Below are 21,963 nucleotides of genomic sequence, written 5' to 3' on the forward strand. Positions count from 1 at the left end.
TGATAAAATCATTTCCATGCCCACCTTAAATTAATGATAAAACTTGGATCAAATGTGAGGAAAAGGGGCATTTCCTGTTTATGTGTAAATGGAACTTTCATTTCTTTTGTAGCTATGCAAAGAAAAGGTAGTGTTTCTCCAAAGGACTTTGTATTTCTGAAAATAAAACACTACTAAAAACTTTTATGAGTCACTGTGTTTTAAAAATTAGACAGGACCAAAACACTAATAAAAATGAGTAAAAATGTCTTCTTTATTATTTAGCCGAAGAAGAAGATGTTTTGCATAAAGTTAAATACAAATAAAGTGGGAGAGAATTTGAACCTCACAATTCAAGAAAAATAGATCAGGGTTTACCAGTGGTATCTGCAGGAGTTAAATTTAAATGATTGCCAAATTTCTCCATTGCACGTTGGAAATATGACAAGCTGCATGCAGGTGGAATAGATGCATACTGCTTGGAGCTGATCATCCTGCATCATAAGGTAAATATGAGTTACTGCATCACAAGGGAAATACGAGTTACTGCATTACAAACAATTTGTGAGCTAGGATTACCAAATGACAATAATATTAATTTGCATGTATACAGCACATTCCATCTGAAGATCTCAAAAGACTTTACACACATTAATAATAATAAAAAATAATACCTAGCTCTTATATAGTGTTTTTCATCCATACATCTCAAAGCACTTTATAAAGGAAGTCAGTATCATTACCCTCCTTTTAGAGATGGAGAAAGCGATGCACAGAGAGGCAATGCATATGTTCATTCATCCTGTGAGATAATCAAGTATTATTATCTCCACTTAACAGACAAAGAAAACATGGGCGCTGCTGACCAAATTCACTACTTGATGTAAGCAGGGTGCAACTCCATTGGCCCTACAGCCCTTCAAATCCAAGGCCAGTGCTCTCTATATATCATCAAGATCCAAATCCTAAATTCACACTCAGCTGGCATAACTGGGCTAGACTGACTGGAGTTCAGGAAGCTTTTTTTCAATTCCTATCAGCCACTGATTTGCTCTGTAACCTGGGGCAAGAGACTGAGTCTTGCTCTGCTGCAGTTCCCATGTGTAAACTGGGGATAATACCACTTTCCTACCTCAGAGTGTCGTGAGAATAAATACCTGAGTGACTGTAAGGTTTTCACATCCTACATTGATGGGGCATATATAAGGGTCGAGATAGAATAGAGAACTTTAGCCCTCTTGGCCGTAAGTGAGAATGACCTTGTCTCCTCCGATTTAATTAAGAATTTTGGTATCATGTATATTTTAAGGGACGGGCATCACTTTCAATGGGAGAGGGGATATCAGATGACCTGCCTGAGGGAATAAGGATTGTTTTTCCACTTGTGTTTAAATATTCTTGAAGCAATCCAGAAAAGTATAAATTACATCTGTAAATGAAGTAAAAAAATTTGACTCTGTTGAATAAATAATGGGTTCTGGACTGAGTATCTTCAATTTATAATAGAGGAAACTTCCTAGGAAGGTAGGTGTGAACTCTGTTGTGATATATTGATGATAAATATTGAATGACGATTACGTGTTGGCTTGATTTTTCTCATTTTTCCCCACTAAAAATCATTCTCTTCTATTTTTATAAGTCCTTTTCTTTTTAGTGTTCCCTTCAGGCTCTTTGCTTGCCTGCTTATCTCAGTGCTAGTTGTTCTCAAAATAAATCATGTGTTGTTTTCCCCTTTGCCTAATCATCTTAAACAACGTTCGATACCTAGCTCTTTAAACACATGAATGAATGATTAGTGTGTTCTAGAATGTTACATGAAAGCATTCTGAGACTGTTGTGTTCCTTTCTAAGAATTATTCTTTATTAATGATAGGAAAATTCTTCTCCACCCTCCCCATCTTGACTGATGTTTGGTGCCTCTTTAAAGACTGCAATAGCAAAGACACTGGACAGACAACTGTGTTCACTACACTATTAGGAGTTGAGCTCAGTGAGATCCCTGGCCTACAACTGAAATGGAAGCCCTCCGAAGACAGAGGTTTTTATGAATAACAGTCCTCAGTTCAGTAAAATATTTCATTTTGTTTTCTTCAAAGATTTTAAAAAAGACATTTGGTCAAAATCAGTCAGGAACTGATGTGACTGCTGATTTCTGCCTCCCACACAAGCCACCTTACTCTTTCTTTATGTCAGTTATGATTTAAAGAGCAGACAATGACTCACAAAGGGAGTGCTCAGAATGTATCTATTAGAAGTTACTCAGTGAGTACATAATCTAAATGACTATAAACAATTTCCGAGACACCATGTTAACAGCGGTTACTAAGTTTTAAAGTATGATTTGCAGAATGTGAATCTCCAGTATTTTTTTAAAGTATTTTTAAAGAAAAGATGATAATCTTTTTTGTTTATGGATACTACAGTGATATATACAAGTAGATAGATAGATGGAGATTCGATAATTGGTTGGCTGAAAAGTATACTGTAGCTTAAGCTATAAATGTTTCTAAAGACTTAGTTCTTCTTCACCTAAATGGAGTCACCCATCATGCAGTAGGCTTAAAAAAAAACACATGTAAACATAAGGTCAAAATTGAAATGAAACATTTCACAGTTATCTAAATGCAATGTTTGAGCGACCCAAACTTGTCTTTTCTTTCTTTTCTCACCTTCCTCTCCCATCACCATTCCTGCCCCTGTCTTTTTATTTGTGAAAATCTTTGAGATTTCAACTTTTTATCCTGATTTCAGACAGGAATATTTTTCAAAATCTTGACTTTGGGGAGGTGGGGGGGGGGGGAGGAAAACCACTTTCCACCCAGATTATTTGTGATTGCAACACGATGATGCAGCAAATATGAGCACTAGTTCCTGATACACCATACAGTACCCACCCCACTTCACTTAATAAAATAGCAGGCGCTGGCTGGATAGGCAGAGAGAAGCATCCTTGGAGAACAGGGCAGTTCTGGTAGATAAGAACTGCTCTCCTTTTTCTCACTGAAGAAGAAAAGGCATTACAGAAGCCCCATGACAACTAAAAAGTATTGTCTGCATACTGCTCCACAATATACCGTGTACCAACATTGCTGGATTGATTTTATACAGTAAAGCAGAAACTTCTGGATTTTATGAGCCAGATTCTGATATTAGTTGCGCTGGTATGGTCGTCTTCTGAGTCTACTGAAATCAGTGGAGTTCCTTGGGATTTCACGGACAGACAGAATCTGGCCCATAAGGCGTGAGGTTTTCAGGGTTTACATACTTTCTATATGGATGCATTGCAGCATGTAGCTCTTTCTCAGCTATGGAGGACATAAATCCAAAAAATTATGAGACTGAAGGAGAAAAAAGGACAGTTAAGAAAAATGGCACTCACTCATGCAATAAACCAGCACACATTTAAGCAACTTTTTTTGGAAGGGGGAGACTTCACAAGAACGTATTTCTAACTGTATCTCCATCTGCTGTAAATTTCAAAGCTTTTATTTATTTAATTCAAACTGCCAACCCACCCAATTTCAAGGGAAAAGTTGTACAACTGTTTAGTTTTACACCTCATTTAAGCTAACCTGTGTCGTCACCCACATTGGGGGTTTGGCTGTGTAGTACCAGTCACATCCTTGAAAGGGGGGGCAGTTAGGAACTGCATTTCTTCTGGAAGGGTTTGATGAGAGATTGTAGAGAAGGGTACACACACATTACTTCATCTTCCTAGGATAATCCAGCCTGCTTTGCACTGTGCATGCCAGGCACCCTGTAGGCCAGTATAAGGAGGACAGGAAAGGAGTGGACCATGGCCCCGCCTCCTCTCTTTCCCCTCCCCCCAGCCTTTTGAGGAGCTATCTGACTCTCAGCTTCCCATGTTCCCCTGAGGCTACGGCATTGTCACTGGTTGTTGAGCAGGCTGCTTAGCAGCAGGGAAGACTCCCTTTCTTTTGGTCTTCAGCATACCCACTCAAGGGCCAGAGATAATATGGCCCCAGGTGGTGGGACTCAAGTATCCCACTCTTTGAGCTCATCTCTTATTTAATTATGGGGGGGGGGGAGAGAGGATTTTTCACCAAAGCAAAAAATCCCATTCCATACAGGCTTACAGTAACAATATTTTTCATTCGTGCCTCAAATTTTTGGAGATATTTGATTTTTTTTTCCATAGGGAAAAAAGGCAAAACATTATGGGAGTTAAGAATATTTATCAGCTGGAAGGGATAAAGATGCCACAAGCAGCAGCCAGTTGAAGAATGGTCATATTAGGATACAACTGTTTGGCTCTGCCAAATTTAAAGGGCCAGCTAAAGAAAGGGCATGCTGGGGGGAAAAGTTCTTGTAAGAGGGAAACCTTGCGCTAAGGAGGCTTAGCAGAGACCATGAAAATGCAAAGGACAGTGTTCCTGAGAAATGGTTGTTTCTGCCTGTTGCATATCACCACTTTAACACAGGGAAATTATAGCCTTCATCTTTTTCTTACAGTCTCCCTCCCATTCTTATCACTTTCTAGTTGTCCCTTTCTTTTTCTTGGGTAGCTTTCCCTGAAATGCTTCTGGCTTCATGCAGAGAACAGGTACAACTACAGGGTCTGAATCTATGGAGAAGAACATGGTATAGGAGGGAGGGATGCAAATTTATGAGGCACTGGGGAATCCTTTGAGGAAGATTCTTTACAGAAAGAGTGGACTCCATTTTAAACAAAGTGGAGCCAGATTGCTGGCACAGAAAATTGGGAAGATTTGTGGGATTATTTAAACTAGGTGGTAAGGGAAAGGCTGACGGGTCCTGAGAAACATTTAGGTCAGACAAAGACATCTGCTAGGGATGTCAGTAACACGAGAAACTATGCATCTAGCAGTAGAGGAAAGAATTACAACAGCACTGCAGGAAGCAGAAGTTGAAGTCATTGAGGTACAATCCAAAATGATAATGGTGCAGATAAGCATGTTATATTAAGAAAGTACACCCAGGAATAAAGTCTACAAATGTCTATGTGCTAATACAAGAAGATTAAAGGCAAAAATAGCTGAGCTTGAATTCCCAGCAATAGAAAGGACCTCACTAGAACAGATATTTCAAGAGTGAAGTAAGACAATCTAGTTCCCTATGCACACTGTGACATAAGGCCCCATGTGACTCTGCCCCTGTGGCCCCACCCCTCCACTATGATCCCACTCCCACATGCAATACACATTGGAAAGAAACATTTGTATGACTCATACACCTTCCAGGTTTCTAAATTAACTGTATCAACTCAGGAAAGGGCATAATTGTGCATGACGGAATGAAGACGTCTGCTCAGTGTGCAGCTGCAGTCTGGAAAGCAAACAAGAAGTTACAATGTATAAGGGACAGGATGGAAAACAACATGATAAATATTATAATACCATTATATAAATCAATAATACTGTCTCATCTGGAATATTATGTGCTCCAACCCCCCGAAAGTATATTGTGGCAATAAAATGGGTTCAGGTAAAGGTAATAAAATGATTAAGGGCATAGAAAAGTTCTTGTAGGAAGAAAGGAGAAATATAAGGAGGGACATGATAAAAGTTTATAATATATTGAATGGGATAGCAACGGTAGCTTGGAACCATCTGTTCTCTGTGTCTCACAATACAAAAAAAAAATGGGCAGTCAATTAAATTAAAAGGTGGCAAAATCAAAACTGCTAGGAAATCATTTTTCCAGGCAATGTATAATTAGAGTGTTGAACTCATTACTACAAAATGTCACTGAGGCCAAACATTTGGCAAGATTCAAGGGAATGGACATTTATATAAATAACAAGAATGTCTAGTGCTGCTATAATTAATGCCAATAAACTATGGAAGGGATATTAAACCTCATGTTTCAGGGTTTAAACCAATCTCTACCAGTTAGAAATTAGGCGGAGACAATGTTGGGGGCAGATAAAACAAGTATGTTTCAGTCTAGATGATTTATTTCAGATTAAGAAAAACAACAAATTACAGAGTTTCCATGTGAGAGTGAGAGAGTGACTACAGTGAGTGTCCCTGTATCTGTACTGAAATACAAAATGGCAGCTTTCCCCCATCAGCAGGGAGGTGATCTCCCTACATACACACACAACACACACACAGAGAATGACAGCATCTCCTTCCAGTTACGTAGCTTTATAAAGAACAAATTGGTTTGGGAAGGAAACAATTCAGAACTGACATGATAGAGGTATATATTGTTTACCCTCTCTCATAAGGCAAGAAAAAAAGGCCATCCAATGAAAGAAAAAGGTAATACAGTTACAACTGAGAAGAGAAAATATATATTTTATGTCATGCATGATCAAACTGTGGGACTCACTGTTAGAGTTTACTGGGGCCAAGAAGTGACATTCAAATAAATTAGACACCAACAGGAATAATAAAACTATCTGCAATTATATTAGCTTGCTAAAGTAAACACTCATGCTTCAGGACATAAGCCAACCACTAGCCTTTAATGCATGCAGCTAGGAAGAACATTTCCCCCATAGGCATGTTAATGTATAATTTTTAATCATATGGATTTTACACCTTCCGCTGAAGCATTTGATTTTGGCCCCTGTCAAGAGACAGGATACTGGATCAGATGGCCTTTTGGTTTGAGTGGTTCTATGCTCCTTTTGTTTCAAGGTCTCCCTTCCTGCTCTACAGGGGTGGTCCCCTCCATATTGTGAACAAATCTCTGCCAAGTTATTACATAGTTATTTATTTTTCAAATGGCTTTGTAGAGCAGATGTTCCCATGTGAGCATTAGCTCTTCTTTTACTTACATTTGCTGTGCAAATTGAACACTGAACCTAACCCAGATCCCATGGAAGTCAATGGCAAAACTCCCACTGAGTTCATCAAGATCAGGATTTGGCTCACTGACTTACATTCTGCTGCCCCAGAATGAAACTAGCAAGCAGTAGACATCAGGGGTGCTGGAACAATTTATATAGTGGGGGTGCTGAGAGCCATTGAACCAAACTGTAAACCCTGGATATGAGGGAAACCACTTCAAGTCAGGGGGTGAGGCAGCACCACCATCATCCCTAGTTCCAGCACCTATGGTGGACACAGATGTTAACATTACTTATGCTACTTTTCAGGCTGTTTAACATGAGAGTTCACAGGTCTGACTCTTGCTTTTGTCTTCCTCCTGGATGAAAACCCTTGTAGCTATTTTAACCTGGTGGTGCTGGACAAACCTTTAAAGATTCAGCAGCTCAGTTCAGATAAACGCTCTAAAATTCAGAGGCCTAGCTGAAGCTTATCTAAAATAGCTAAACTGCTACAAAATTGGACTGGAAATCTAGTCACAACTTGCTTTCATGGGATTTTCAGTAGTGATTGGTTTGGTTGGTCCAGAAATAATAATACATGGCACTTACATAGCACTTTTCACCCACAGGTCTCAAAGCACTTTACAACGGAGGGCAAATTTGATCATTCCTGTTCTATATACGGGGCAACTGAGGCCGAGGGACTGTAAGTGATGTGTGACATTGGACAAAACAAATCAGTGGCAGAACCAGAACTCAGGTCTACTCACTGGCCCACTGCTCCGCCCACTGAAGAAACAGTCTGCCTTTGCGTCTCTTTCAACACTTCTCTTTCCATTTCCATCTTGAAGAAAGAAGTTCAGAGGCTGCAAAAATTAAATTGCTTTTTTTTTTTTCAAACGTTAACCAAATGTTTCTGAACTTCAAGATCCTCAGTTCTAATTTAGCTAGACGTATGAAGAAAGGTCAGAGTATGTTATTGTTTTATATGAACGCATTAACTGGGAGCAGTACCTTCTATTCAGGCATTTTCATCCCTATTTTCTTCAGAGACCCTGTATTTTTGCCATGCTGTTATTAGACTTTTCCTTTCTCCGAGGCTATGTGCCACAGTATACCAAAAGAAGCCTTTGCCTCTGCAGCCCAAATGGCAGTCAAAGCTAGAGATAGATAACTCTCCACAAGCCTGGAGATCGGAATCAGTTCAGATATGCTTTCAAAAGATTTGGGGGGTTTAATCAAAAGATTCTATGGCTTTCTTGTGTGACGTTTCTCGTACTTCAGATCCTATCTAGAAGTGTCACCCAAAAAACCTTTTGTTTCCTATCCCCATTGGAACACCAAATTGGAAAGGCACATGAAAATTAAAGTTGGGGGTGTGCAAGCCTATTCAGAAATTTAAAGAAAGGTTTGGTTCAGGTTCATTTCGCAAAGTGTGCGAAGTTTTGGCATGATGGGTGTTCTTGTTTTCTCTAAAACAATTCACCTGCCCCCATCTCCAAATGATTGCAGCTCATCATCTGGCAAAGCATTGTTGTGTTGTTTTGAGAATTTTTTCTCATTTTTTGTGCTCATTCCTGAAACCGTTGTGTGGGTAATCTTTATTCACACTAATATATCCCACTGACTTCAATAGTGTGTGTGGGAGTAAGGATTATAGGATCAGCCTATACATCTGTTCAATTACGCTGGCCAAGATCCAGTGCAGAAACCTGTGCATTTGTCTGGCAATGACAAGAAGCAGGAGTGAATTTCTCAATTATAGTGTCAGAAATAAAACAACTTTGGGTGGTTCACCAAGAGATTAAATGGCTCAAGTGGAATTATGGCTCCTGTCAATGAGCCCAGGAAGCCTGCTGTTACATCCTTAAAATATACTCAATGATTTGTAACTAACCAGCAGATCTGTTTGACTATGAAATGATTTTTAACCAAGCAACAGGTTTGTTTAGATACCAGAGAGTTTCAGGGCATGGTAGCACTTTCTTTCTTTCTTTTTTAAGAAACATTTTTAACTATAAAAAAGGTAAAGAGATTTTTTTTATAAAACCTTTTTACAGTTTATTTCCTATCATTAATTGTTAAAATATAAAAAATGATCTAACTAAATGAAGCAGGATGTTAAATGGTGAATTTTGACTGTGTAAACAAATAAATAATTATTTACAATCTTTGGCAAAACAAAGTGAAGTTTCATTGATCTCATTCTCTCCCTCCTTTTCTCTCTCACAGGCACACACACACTTGCAAAAAAAAAAGGAAAAGAAAAAAGAAAATCTTCATAAATAATTTACATAGAATAGGAAAATTATGGTACAATCTAAATATTAACATCTTCATCCCCACACTGATGTCTTGCTTTCACAAAACCAAACCAAAAAACCCTACACGTCCATCACAATCATTACATTTAATGAAGTCTCCCCACTTTCTCACTGGGACTTGGGGATACAATTTGAAACAACAAAATATGAATTGCAACAAATTCAAAAAAACCTCATAAGGAGGATTTTTTAAAGGGTTTGTTCATATGAAGAGACTGTAAAATGTGCAACTGAATTCTTTCTAATGAATATAGCAGTAAAATCTATTTAAAAGGAAAAAAAGAGCTGAGTCAACATTTGGCTCACCATGCCCTATGATAAGGCAAGAGATACTGTATTATTCCCTTAGTAAACCTCATCTGTGATTAAAATTACACCAGCATGAGTTTTTTTTTGTGAACAAAGCTCATACATCTTAAACAAAACAAAAAAGTGTTAAATACTTGCATACTATTGTATAACTGAATAACTGTTGTATCTGGTTAGAATAAACACTGGTATCCCTTCAGCATTATTTAAAAAATAAAACAGTTCTATATACAGCAGACATAGGTAACAATACAAAATACTAAAATTAGGATAACAGTATATATATTAAGGTTCCATTTATAAATTCCTCATTATTATTTATTTAATCATGTGCTACTTTAGAGAATGCTGGATTGTCATGACATAAAACCGCATGTTTAAACAAGTGTGTACATTGCTACAATGATAGCTTCATGGTGTGATACGCTTTAACAGATTGTTCTAGCATTATTTGTTAATGCATTACTAATGCACTGTATGACATGCTTTAAAAATAAATTATCAGAGAAGGTAGCAGTATGTGTAATCATGAGAAATATTAACAAAATATTTATAACTGGAACCTTAATTTCTGAATTACCAAATAAGGTAATGGTAGCGTGGCTACCTTTTCATAACTCTAGATCAGGATTCAGTATGTCAAAGTGCTTTTTGCAGCAGAGATGGGAAAGTGATGCAGGTTCAACTTGTTCCAGATGGTCGTGAAATATGTTTATGAAGAGGAATTGCAAAATAAGATGTACACTGGCCAACTGGAAACCATTTTATAAAAGCCACAGTGGATGGCCTTAAGTGCTTAACTGAATTGTTATGCTTTCTTATATTGATGTTTAAGTTCTGGTTCAATTGTATTTGTCCTGATTTAAGTCCATACAAATAACATGCATTGTTATTTCTAGTGAGACATTATTAGTAACTAAAAATCTGAAGTTTCAGCAACTTCTAATCTTAAAAGGTATTTTTGAAAGAGTTAGTAAAAGCATCTTTATCAGCTGAAAGATCTTTTTGCATCAAGCAATCTTCATATTATGTGGCCTTCACTTTAGTCTCCAATGGCTTCTTCATTATTAGGCTAGATATTGTTGGTGTTGTCCCTTTGTTATTTTACCGAAATTAGGCTCAGAGGTTTTGTGTTACTGAGGTCCAGCCCTGATCGGAGCAAGGGAAGTGTCAACCCTAGGCATAAAAAAGTGTTTTTTACACTTTTTTTTCCCCACTTGTTTAAGACAATGGATGATACTCATCCCCTTTTTCTCCATATATATATAAATACATTAAGTAATTACACTTTATATGTAAACGTCATTCCTTTGTAAAAAAACAAACAAGTCTTGCTAAGTTTTCACTCTACAAAAATGTTCTAATGTATCAATCTGCTTTTGCTTCAGTGGTGGGTTGGACGCTCACATTTAGGTCCCATTAGTCCTCGTTTTCAGAAGGCACTTGAGCGTAGGATTGGCTGAGCACTCTTGGCAGCAGGGAGGTACAAAGTCAGTTGAACAGAAGGCTGGAGGAGGAGGAGGTACACAGAAAGAGATGTTGGGAGTACCAGGATGTACTGAGGTGTCTAGGTTGCACAGCATCTACAGTACTTTGCTGGTAATGCAGCAACCATAGCTCAGAAATCTAAAGCAAAAGAGAAACCAATATTAATTGGTGCAGAGGCATATTTGGTTCGGAATCCAGTAAAAATGGAACAAGAGCTTAAATGTGCTACAGTAAAGGGAAGCAGCCTGAGTAATACAAAGATAACTTTTCCTGTTCTGAGTTCATTTTCTTATAAATGTGAAAATATAGTACTATTTAAAACATTGTGGATGGTTTCATTATATTTAAAAAAAAATTGGAGAATGCATGAATCACCATATTTGAAGGTTTTTAAGAATAGGTTAGGCAAACACCTGTGAGGAATGGTCTCGTTCTTACTTAGTCCTGCCTTGAGTCCAGGGGCAAGATGACCTATTGAGGTCCCCTCCAGTCCTACACTTCCATAAAATGATAATTGAAAATATCCGCTGAATCCTTAATGCCTCCTTAAAGAAGGGCTATCCATAAATCTGCAAGTGCATGAGTAACCCACTGCTGAATACGTTACAAGTCCTGCTCTGATCAACAGAGGATATGAGTTGTTACTTCTCCCAGCTAGGTAACATTGGCTCTTTATTGGCTCTTTAGCTCAAGCTGTAGCAGTTCATACTTTTAGCTCTAGAAATTCCCTGCTTCAGTCCTTGTGTGTCAGACATGAAGGTAACCATCACACATGCAACACGCACTAATGCGCTGGGTATGCACACACAGTTCCAAACAAATATCTCCCTCAGATAATTCCATCTTCTTTTTCCAGGCTGATTGTATTAAGCATGTGTTTGTGGTTATTCAGATTTACATTAAGACTAGTGGGATCCAAGCTATTTTAATGAATCAGTATCTAAATTATGCTGTGGTCCCTTCCGGCTTTGGAACGTGTCTTCTGGCTGAAACTTATCAGGACTATTGCTATATGTTATACAGTCATGCCCTGATTCGGGAAAGCAGTTAAGCACATGGCTTAAGTCTATGTTTCAGGACAGCATGTTGATCAACTCAAAATAAACTCCCTCTTGTTTCATTCATAGTTAAGAATTGATTGAGTTATTTCAGAATGATTGACGGATTAAGGATTCCATTCAACAACTGGAAGATACTTTCTATTTCCATCATTTCTCCCTAGTGCAGTGGTTTTCAAACTTTTTTTCTGGAGACCCAGTTGAAGAACATTGTTGATGCCAGAGACGCAATGGAGCTGGGGATGAAGGGTTTGCGGTGTAGGGTGTGGGAGGGGCTCAGAGCTGGGGTGGAGGGTAGGGGTGTGGGGGTGAGGGCTACGGGGTGGGGCTGGGAATGAGGGGTTCAGGGTGTGGGAGGGGGCTCTGTGCTGCAGCAGGGGGTTGGGGTGCAGGAAGAGGTCAGGGCTCTGGGCTGGGGGTGCAGGGTCTGGGATGGGGCCAGGGATGAGGGGTTTGGGGTACAGTAGGGGCTCTGGGTTTGCGGGGGGCTCAGGGCTGGAGAAGGGGATTGGGACACGGGCTTACCTTGGGCGGCTCCCAGTCAGCAGCACAACGGGGGTGCAGAGGCAGGCTTCCTGCCTGTCCTGGCATTGAGGACCACGCTGCACCCCGGAAGCAGCCAGCAGCAGGTCTGGCTCCTAGGTGGAGGCGCGCAAGCGGCTCGGTGCGGCTCTCGCCTGCAGGCACTGCCCCCCTCAGCTCCCTTTGGCCGTTTGCGGGACAATGGGAACGTGGAGCCGGTGCTCGGGGTGGGGGCAGCGCATGGAGCCCAGTGGAACCCCCCGTCTAGGAGCCGGACCTGCAGCTGGCCACTCCTGGGGTGCAGCGCAGTGTCAGAAAAGGTAGGGACTAGCCTGCCTCAGCCAGGCAGCACTACCGGTGGGACTTCTAACGGCCTAGTCAGCAGTGCTGACCAGAGCCACCACAACCCAGAGCCTTACATGCTCTGACCCAGTTCTGGGTCGCGACCCACGGTTTGAAAACCACTGCCCTAGTGCATACATTTTATGTGCACTGGCCTCTTTCAAATAGTTCTGTTTATCTGGGAGACTGAAGTAACTGAGGCATAAGTAAAACTTTCATAATTGCCTAGTTCACTGAAAAACTAACCTCTGCATTCATATTTGAGGTCAGAGAAGTAGACCATTTCTTGAGAGAAGACAAAAAGACCTAATCGTCCACCAGCATAGGTCTTATCATAGATTGGTCCAGAGTCTACCATGACCTGTTTTCCTTCATATACTAAAACTCTGGAAAGAAAGACATATTTTGGGTTAGTATCATGAATCAACAGAACATTCCAAGATTGGACATGTAATAACAGCTGTCAGATGATGATATGATGTTGAATTCTAATGCTAGATGCCATGTAGTACAACTTCATTACATGGGTCATTCCTCTGTTGTACCTCCCCCGAGCCTGGCTGGTAGTCATAGCCCATTTATTGGAAGCCCTGGTGCTGTTCCATGAGTAATTTTATGAACATCATCTGCAAAGAATTTCCCAAATCCTTGTGTTATTACAGCTATGTCTTCTGGACTGTAAAGAAGGAGTGTTACGTTCTTAATGTTGATTAGCCACAAGCCTCTTTATGCTCAGAGGTTAGCTTGAGAAATATACACATAATTTAATTGACTCACAGTAAGTCTGTTACCTCCTCACAAATAAATATACTTTAATGACTATTCAAAAACCTAGCTAATTTTTCTTTTTTCTATTAGAATTCCCAGTAGGATGAAGGAGCTTCATGGACAAGGACCGTAGAACCTGCCACATTAGATTAGGGCAATGGGCCCACTAGAGCAGTATCCTGTCTGATAGTGGCCAGTACCAGCTGCTTCAGAGGAAAGTGCAAGAAACACCATAGTGAGTGCGCAACTGTGATATAACCTGCCCATAACAGGAGGATCTTTCTATACGTTATTTAGTAAGAATTCAAGATATTTTTATTTAATAATATTTAGTTTATGTAAATACTGAACAGTCCTAATGAAATTGAACACATATGATGTGTGTGTGAGGAGAGAGAGAAGTTATTTAAAATCTAATAAAATGTTCCACAAATAGAGAGACACTCTGCCATGAATGAATCATCAGCACTGGAATTAACAAACAAACCATTAAAAGCCACTACTTCATTCGAGGCGAAAGCTATATTACTAGGAAATTTGTAGGCACTCAAACACTTCTTACTTTATTAATCCTGTTTTAGGCCTGTGAATCAACTGCCACCTGTAGGCAGTATAATCTTTCCAGCCAACATTCTTGGGGTCATGCCACAAGGTACGTACCTACGATAGGAATACAAATGCTTCGTTAGAAACAGTTTGTACTAAAGCAACTGGATATCTGATCACAGCTTATTTTCTTTGTATCATCAAACTAAAAATCACTTTAAAATTTAGTGACACTGAACTACATTCCCCCCACACTCTGATCACCTATATTAAGTCACATGAAAATTGCCATCTTCAGTTATACATCAGTTACCCTCAAACAAGTAGATTAATTCATAGATTCATAGAGTTTAAGGCCAGAAGGGACAATTAGATCTTCTAGTTTGACCTCCTGTATATCCCAGGCCATAAAATTTCAACCAGTTACCTCTGTATTGAGCCCAATAACTTGTGTTAAAGAATATCCTCTGCTAAAGAATATCTTTCCAGAAAAATATGAAGATATTAGAGATGGAGAATCCACCACTTCCCTTGCTAGTTTGTTCCACCCTCAATGTAAAAAAATTATACCTAATTTCTAATTTGAATTTGTCTGGCTTCAACTTCAAGCCATTGGTTCTTGTTAGGCCTCTCTCTGCTAGATTAAAGAATCGTTTAGTGCATAGAATTCCCCCCTCCCCACACACACACACACACCTTCCCCAGGAAGGTATTAGACACTGTAATCAAGTCACCTCTTAGTCTTCTCTTGGATAAATTAAACAGATTGAGCTTTTTAAGTCTCTCCCTGCAAGGCATTTTATTTATTACTCAAAGCATTTTTTGGCTCTTTACTTCACCCTCTCTAATTTTTTAGTATCCTTTTTAAAATATGGGCACTAGAACTGGATGCAGCATTCCAGAACGGGTCTCACCAATGCTGCATATGGATGTAACCTCCCTCCTCCTACTCGGTATTCCCCTGTTTATACATCCAAGGAGCACATGAGCTCTTTTTGTCACAGCATCACACTAAGAGCTCACGTTCAGTTGCTTGTCCACTCTGAGCCCTACATCTTTTTCAGAATCACTGCTTCCCAGGATACAGTTGCCATTCTGTAGGTATGGCCAAGATTTTGTTTGTAATGTGCCCAGCTTATCCAGTGATCTAGATCACGCTATATGACTGGCATATCTTCATCATTATTTACCTCTCTGGCAAGCTTTGTGTCATCCAAAAATTTTATCAGCAGTAATTTTATATTTATTTCCAGACCACTTGATGAAAATGTTGATAATTGATGAAAAAGTGCAAGGAAGGTAAAGGTGAGTGGAGACCTGGGAATATATTTTATCTTTGAGTTCTGTACATGTTCAGACACACACACACTCTCACACAACATTCACCCTACAGAACTGATCCTGCTACACTTACCTATGTGAGTAGCTACATTGAAAGAAATAGGACTAATCAGCTGAGTACGGGCTACTGCAAGACTGGCCCAATATTTATTGTACATTGTTTCAGATCTCTGGCACAATAAAACTCTCCAGGAAGGCCCAGACCCTGGAATGAACTGTATGCAGTTGGATCCCTGTGCTTGTGTAGTGACTTCAACCAAACTGACTTCAATGGACTTCCTTAGGGTCACAAGGGCCACCGTGTGAAGTTATTGCAAGATCCGGATCTACATGGGAGTTTGCGGCAAACTTTCTGAACACAGCCACGTTCAGAAATATAAACATCAGATATATGTGATGCCCCAAAGGTGGGTGTTTAAACACCCATCTGAAGAGAATAAAGCCCATGAAGGGCTTTTAGAAGTAGTGTAACAACAATACTATCTCCAACCTGGAAGAATGACCTGTACTCCTTGTCCTTTGATTTTGCAGGTTCTTTTTAACTACTTTGCATATTCTCTTTTATCTATGTATATTTTGCATTACTGTGAAAACAGTACAAATAAATCAGAACAAAACCACCTAAAAAGACTGGCAATTTTATCCAAAAATTAAAATAACATTGAAAAGTAATTTACCATTTTCCCTACTCTTATTGGCATACTGAGCCTCAATGCCCTTTTTTAATTGGTAACCATTTTTTGTGTCAGCCCCCTTTTTACAATATTGGTCACTCCTCAATGGTATGAAGACTTGATTCTCTTACCTGTCCAGGTGTGTTTCCAGTGTGCCAGAGAGCATTTCTCAAGTGCTCACCAGTGCCAGTCGTAGAGTTCACTACTTTGAGTGATACCCCTGAATAACCATAAGCCCTGGTGGGCTTGTCCTCCCAGTAGGTCTGTGTGACTTGCTTCCACATCAGGACATAAAATCGACTGCTGGACTGATAACCAAACACAAACCCGGCATAATCGTCATCACGGTCTGTGTTAACGTAGAATGTGCCACTGAAGTCAACAGAGGTGAACTCATCAAAACCTGGTAGGGGATTAAATGTGCAAGATATTCAGTTCCTCCATGTGTTGCAAATTCAGAATGCTTGAAAGCAGACTGTTATACCATTTCTGTTGCTTTGGGCTTTCTAGTTTGTTTGGTGTGGGGGTCTTTTTGTGGGGGGGGAGGGTTGAGAGAGAGAGAGAGAGAGAGAGAGAGAGAATGAACTCATATGTACTGTTTATATAGTACTTATATATCTGTTCTGTCTCATTCCTTAAACCGGGATGAGGATAAGATGATATCATCCTCTCTTTGTACCTTTGTTTCTGAGTACTCTTTGCATTTCTCTGTCCCTTTCCCTTTTGTAATACCACTGTTACAGAAACAACATGACTTAATAGCTCTTTTAAACAAAAAACTAAGATTTATAGTGTCTTACATTAGGATCCCTTACTGTACCAATTGGGAGCAAGGAGGAAGCATTTGGCAGGAAGAAAAACTAATGTGCTGTATGTTTGCAAGCCTGCCTCAGTCCTGATTTATTCAGATCAGTGAAACAGCTATGTTCCCTCTTACCTATCAGAATTAACTCTATAAAAATGCATGTGGGGGTTATTGTAGGTAGGTCTAACATATAGCAGCTGACATTCCAAAATGAAATGGAATCAAGTAGCTCAACAGGCTTTTCTCTCATACGCAACCTCAATACAGAATGCTTTTTCTTCATCAGCTGAGCAGAGAGTTGTGCTAACAGCAACAGGAAAAAACTCTGACAGGTATATACACGCAGGTACTCTCAGACACTCAGGATATATACTCCCGTTTGAGTAAATGAACCAATCCATGCTATGTTGGGCTTCTATATGAAAAGAGAAACAAGACTATGCAGTTGTTTGATGTGCTACACCAAGTATAATAGAAGTGTGGTCTAGCAGCTTGAACACTCAGGTCACTATGAAAAATTCAAAGTCCTAATCCCAGCTCCGACAGTGACTCTGTATTTTAAACCCTCTGTCTCATTTTCCCTATCGGTAAAATGGGAATAATTATACTTACCTACCTAATGGAGTGTTGAAGAGAGTGCTGTAGCTAAAGTAAAGTGCTTTGAAGATAAACAGCACTATATCTATCCTAAGGTCTGGGGCTGTGTATTATTCTGTATGTGTTTCAGCCAGCACTGTTCCAAAGAATCCAGATAATTCTTTTCTCTTTTGATACTCACCTACTGCTATGCCAGGATCAGAGTTGGCAGTCTGCACCAGTTCTTTACCCTGGTGGCGAATAACCCAGTTGGGGTCAATTTGAGCTGTTCCCTTTGGATCCAGGGGGACCATCTGGAATTTTCTGAAGTCAGTTTCACTGATGTCAATATTTTCGGGGCACACGTCATAAATATCTGGGACACTGTCATTGTCAAAATCGTCTTTGCAGATATCACCTCTGCCATCACCTACAAGCAGAACACATACACAGGCAAAAATTGTTAGCATTGTGTACCTCTCTCCTTCTCTATTTATATAAGTCAACAGCTGTTCACATAGGAATTACTACACTGGAAGAGACCAGTAGCCTATGTAGTGTGCCATCCTGCCACCAACAAGGACTTGTTGCAGACGTAAAATGCAGATGCAGACGTAAAATGTCTTTAGTGCACTTGATCACCATTGTATTCTTCAAGCACAGGCTTTCCGACGGAAAGAAGGAGAATGAACCTCAGGAAACAAATCAAAAGACTTTCTGCAGTTCAGCTTGGTGGGAAAATGGTTCCACATTCCACTGTCTGACAGCCAAGAAGAACTCCAAATTCTGACCAGCTGTGCACTCCTGCACTTGTTTATCTTAACATTTAAGATAAAAAACTATGCATTTCCAACTTTATTCCCTTTGCCAATATCAAAGAAGCAATTCTTGAATCTATATGAGGATTTTAATTATTCAGTGCATATGTTGCTGAAGTTCCCAGTGGTCCTGACTGCTGACAGAGTTGATTTTGTTTCAAACGATATTGAAAGCATTTGTCCAACAAGCCATGTCGTCCACAAACTCTATCCACATCTGCAACTTAAAATTGTGTGGCTCACATGAACATCTTTTGGTTTTAGTTATAGTCTGGCTTTTGCCAAAGTTGAACAAGATTTATTCTGCCGTTGATGATGATGATGATGAGCAAGTCAACCTGTACTATTGATTCTGTGGGATAGTCTTCACAGAAGTGCATTCACACACACACTGGCCTAGACCTCCATAGCCCGGCTGAGCTGTGCTTGGCACAAGACCAGGAGGAGCAAAAGCTGGCTTTAATGGAACTATACTGCCCAAATCCCCAGATCACCCTTGGACTACAGAGGTCCTGATAGAAGTTAGAGCAGCCCAAGGGCTATAGGGCCACTACAGAGATTGGCAGGGCACAGAGTTGTGTAAGTCATTCCCTCTTTATCCTAGCCATGGCCCTTTACACCAGGATACTGGGAGGAGAGGAGGTGTGGGAACTGCTATCACTGTTCTATATCACCCAAGGACTTCCCAGTGCAGATAGAATCCTCAGGGGGCTATAACTACCAGCTATACAGCGCAAAGTAACCAGAGCAGCAATCGAGAACTGGTCCACTGTAAATGTATCCTCACTATGAACATATGAACTAAATTTTGCTTTCAGTTACACCAGCATCAATGTGGAAGAACTCCAGCAATTTCATATACACTCGTGTAACTAGGAAATATCTCATATGTATTTATTTTGTGGGTCATTACTCATAGATATATCAAAAGTATATCTCAGTTTTTATCTTAAAGGATCACAAATTGTATTATATAACATATAAAACATATATACATATTATATATATGTATATATATATATATAGGTAGCACGTCATTAACCACTGAACTGCAACCATTTACATGGTAGACCATTACACCTATTTAACAGTGACCTAGACTACAGCACAACAATTCAGGAAAAGAAATGAAGAAAAATACTGCATCCATTTATGCAAGTGTATGGTGCACATGATCAACACATACCTAAAGTGCTTCCTCTGTGAAACAATTTTTAGTAGAGTTGGTTGAAAAATGGCAAATATTTTCCATACATATTTACAAATAAATGAATATTTTTCATTTGTTTAAAATGTTATGGAATATTTTGATTCTTTCAATAAAAAACTGAAGCTGAATACCAAAATTTTTCAGTTGTGTTGGTTTTCAAAACCCAAAACAGTTTTTTAAATTAAAAAAAAATCTAGTTTAATATTGCATCAAAAATTAACATTTGAAAAGGAAAAAACATTTTCCCAGAAAATGTTTTTTTAATCAAAACTATATTATATGTTTGACAAGTTCTAGTTTGATGCCTTAATACAGTGCTCCAAGTTCAGACATGGCATAAGCAGGAGCAAATTCACTGAGGTCAGTGATATCAGGCCTGTTACCTCAAGTTCAATTTGGTCTGAAATGTCTTATTTCTTTTATCCATGGGAAAAAATATCCTCGGCATTAGTCTATGCATGCACCAGTTCTTCATGTACTTAGAACTGAATCAAACCCACACTACTTGGTTCTTACCATCAGAGTCCTTTTGGTCAGGGTTGAACATGAGCCGACAATTGTCCCTGTCATCAGGAACACCATCATTGTCATCATCGGAATCACATGCATCCCCTTTGCCATCCTTATCATGGTCAGCCTGGTTAGAATTGGGGATGTAGGGGCAGTTATCTTGGTTGTTCTGGTGACCATCTTCATCTATGTCCTCATTGTTGTCACACTGGTCACCAACCAGGTCATTATCTATGTCAGTCTACAGAAAAAAACAGGCAACAACATTAGCATCTTGATTGTTACAAAGCACAAAATTGAGATGACATGTTTCCTTATTCTCTACATTTCTCTTCCAGTAACTTCCTGAAGAGTTCCTATATGGTGGTGACAAATTTCTATGAAGTAGAAATGTAATAAAATTTCAATTTTTTTCACTCTAATATGAGGAATGTTAATGAAGACCTTACTGAAACTCGGGCAAACATTTTCCGACATGTCTCCTAGTTTACGTTTGTTGGTTGGAACCTACTGGTCCTAACTCACAGGTCTGATACATCCCCTTTACACTGCTGAACCTTGGTCAGATCTAGCCCACAGGAAATAACCCTGATGTAAAGGAGTTCTCTGTGCATCATAGGGTATGTCTACACTGCAAATAAAAACCCACAACTAGCCCATGCCAGCTGACTCAGGCTTGCGGGGTTTGGGCTAAGGGGCTGTTCAACTGCGATGTAGATGTTTGGGCTCAGGCTGAAGTCCGGGTTCGAGAATCCTCACAGGGCATGGGCCAGCTGAGGAGTTTTAAATGCAGCGTAGACATACCCATAGAGTCATAAAGGTCATGCCAGGGATGTGGCCAAGGTAGGAGGTTTGCCTGGAGTGCCACTGCATTCTGGCAATTTTTGTTGCCACGTAGAGCCCTTGGAGCCATGGAAAGCCAAGTGAAGTTCAAAGCAGACCTAAGGCTGCTCTAACTTGCAGTGGGAGCCAAATTATTCTCCAAATGGCACAGGGAGTGAAAAGGTGGGGTTAAAGACATCTTTGCCCCAATCCCTCAAGCTCTGCACGGAGTGGCACTTAGCCAGACCTGAAAATCAGGGCTGTTGTTTTTCACATATAAGGAAGTTTAATGCCTACATTGAAGAGGAGAGGTTTTTTTATATGTATAAAATGTTAAAGGTCCAAAAGAAGGATGGACAATTCAGATCTAACTTTTCAGTCTTAAAGCCAGCTGTTTGGGGTTTGACTGCAACTGTTATAACAATTTAGAAATCTGGGATGGACACTAGAGTATTCATTAGATACATTGCAGGACAAAAATCTGATGTAATTATTTAATAAAACATAGTGCAATGTGATAAAATTCTTCCCTGGAACATAATTAACATTGCAAGCAAAAAATAGATGCATATATGATATCATGCATTTCAGCTGGCCCAACAGTCCCTCATGAGAGTGTGTTACCTCATATTATTGAAGTCTGTGCAAGCTGTGTAGCTCTCATATGAACTGTCTTGCCCAGACAAGGTTCTTAAGGTATGAGTGGCTGCTATTGGGCTCAATGAAGTTTAGTTATTATAAGCCCTGAGGTGAAGCTAAGTGCAATAACTTTGCATACTTATAAATTCCAAAGCATTCACCTGAACCAAGGCAATATTCATTGTTAGATCATTGAAAACCTGCAAAACTGTTTTTCATAATTTTTGCTTTCAGTTCATACCAGAACCTGCAATTTACCACGAATACCATAAAAGAGCTGTTCGTATATTATGTTGCCAATTAGGGCAGTTTTCTTTTCATGTAAAGTGGGTGGATTGCAGGTAGAAGAGAATTATCACTAAACAGAGTGCATCATTGCCATAATGGGCCTTTATGTTTTATGTGAAAATGAAAAATGAGCAAAATACAGCCTTTTCTTTTCCACGCATTGTTATGTTTCTTCTGTGAA

General features: G+C 39.5%; 1 protein-coding gene across 1 annotated transcript in view; it reads right to left on the reverse strand.

The window, feature by feature from the left end:
- Window positions 1-5,899: 5,899 nt before the first annotated feature.
- THBS2 (thrombospondin 2) overlaps window positions 5,900-21,963 on the reverse strand; it is a 49,577-nt gene continuing 33,513 nt past the window's right edge. The window contains exons 17-22 of the mRNA XM_048843975.2: window positions 20,040-20,274; window positions 17,698-17,925; window positions 16,246-16,517; window positions 14,116-14,213; window positions 13,032-13,171; window positions 5,900-11,001 (exon numbers count right to left, since the gene is read on the reverse strand). Of these exons, the coding sequence (XP_048699932.2) occupies window positions 10,994-11,001; window positions 13,032-13,171; window positions 14,116-14,213; window positions 16,246-16,517; window positions 17,698-17,925; window positions 20,040-20,274 (981 nt within the window). The 3' untranslated portion in view covers window positions 5,900-10,993. The remainder of the gene's footprint in view (window positions 11,002-13,031; window positions 13,172-14,115; window positions 14,214-16,245; window positions 16,518-17,697; window positions 17,926-20,039; window positions 20,275-21,963) is intronic.

This window comes from Caretta caretta, chromosome 3 (assembly GCF_965140235.1).
Source record: "Caretta caretta isolate rCarCar2 chromosome 3, rCarCar1.hap1, whole genome shotgun sequence".
Taxonomy (NCBI): domain Eukaryota; kingdom Metazoa; phylum Chordata; order Testudines; family Cheloniidae; genus Caretta; species Caretta caretta.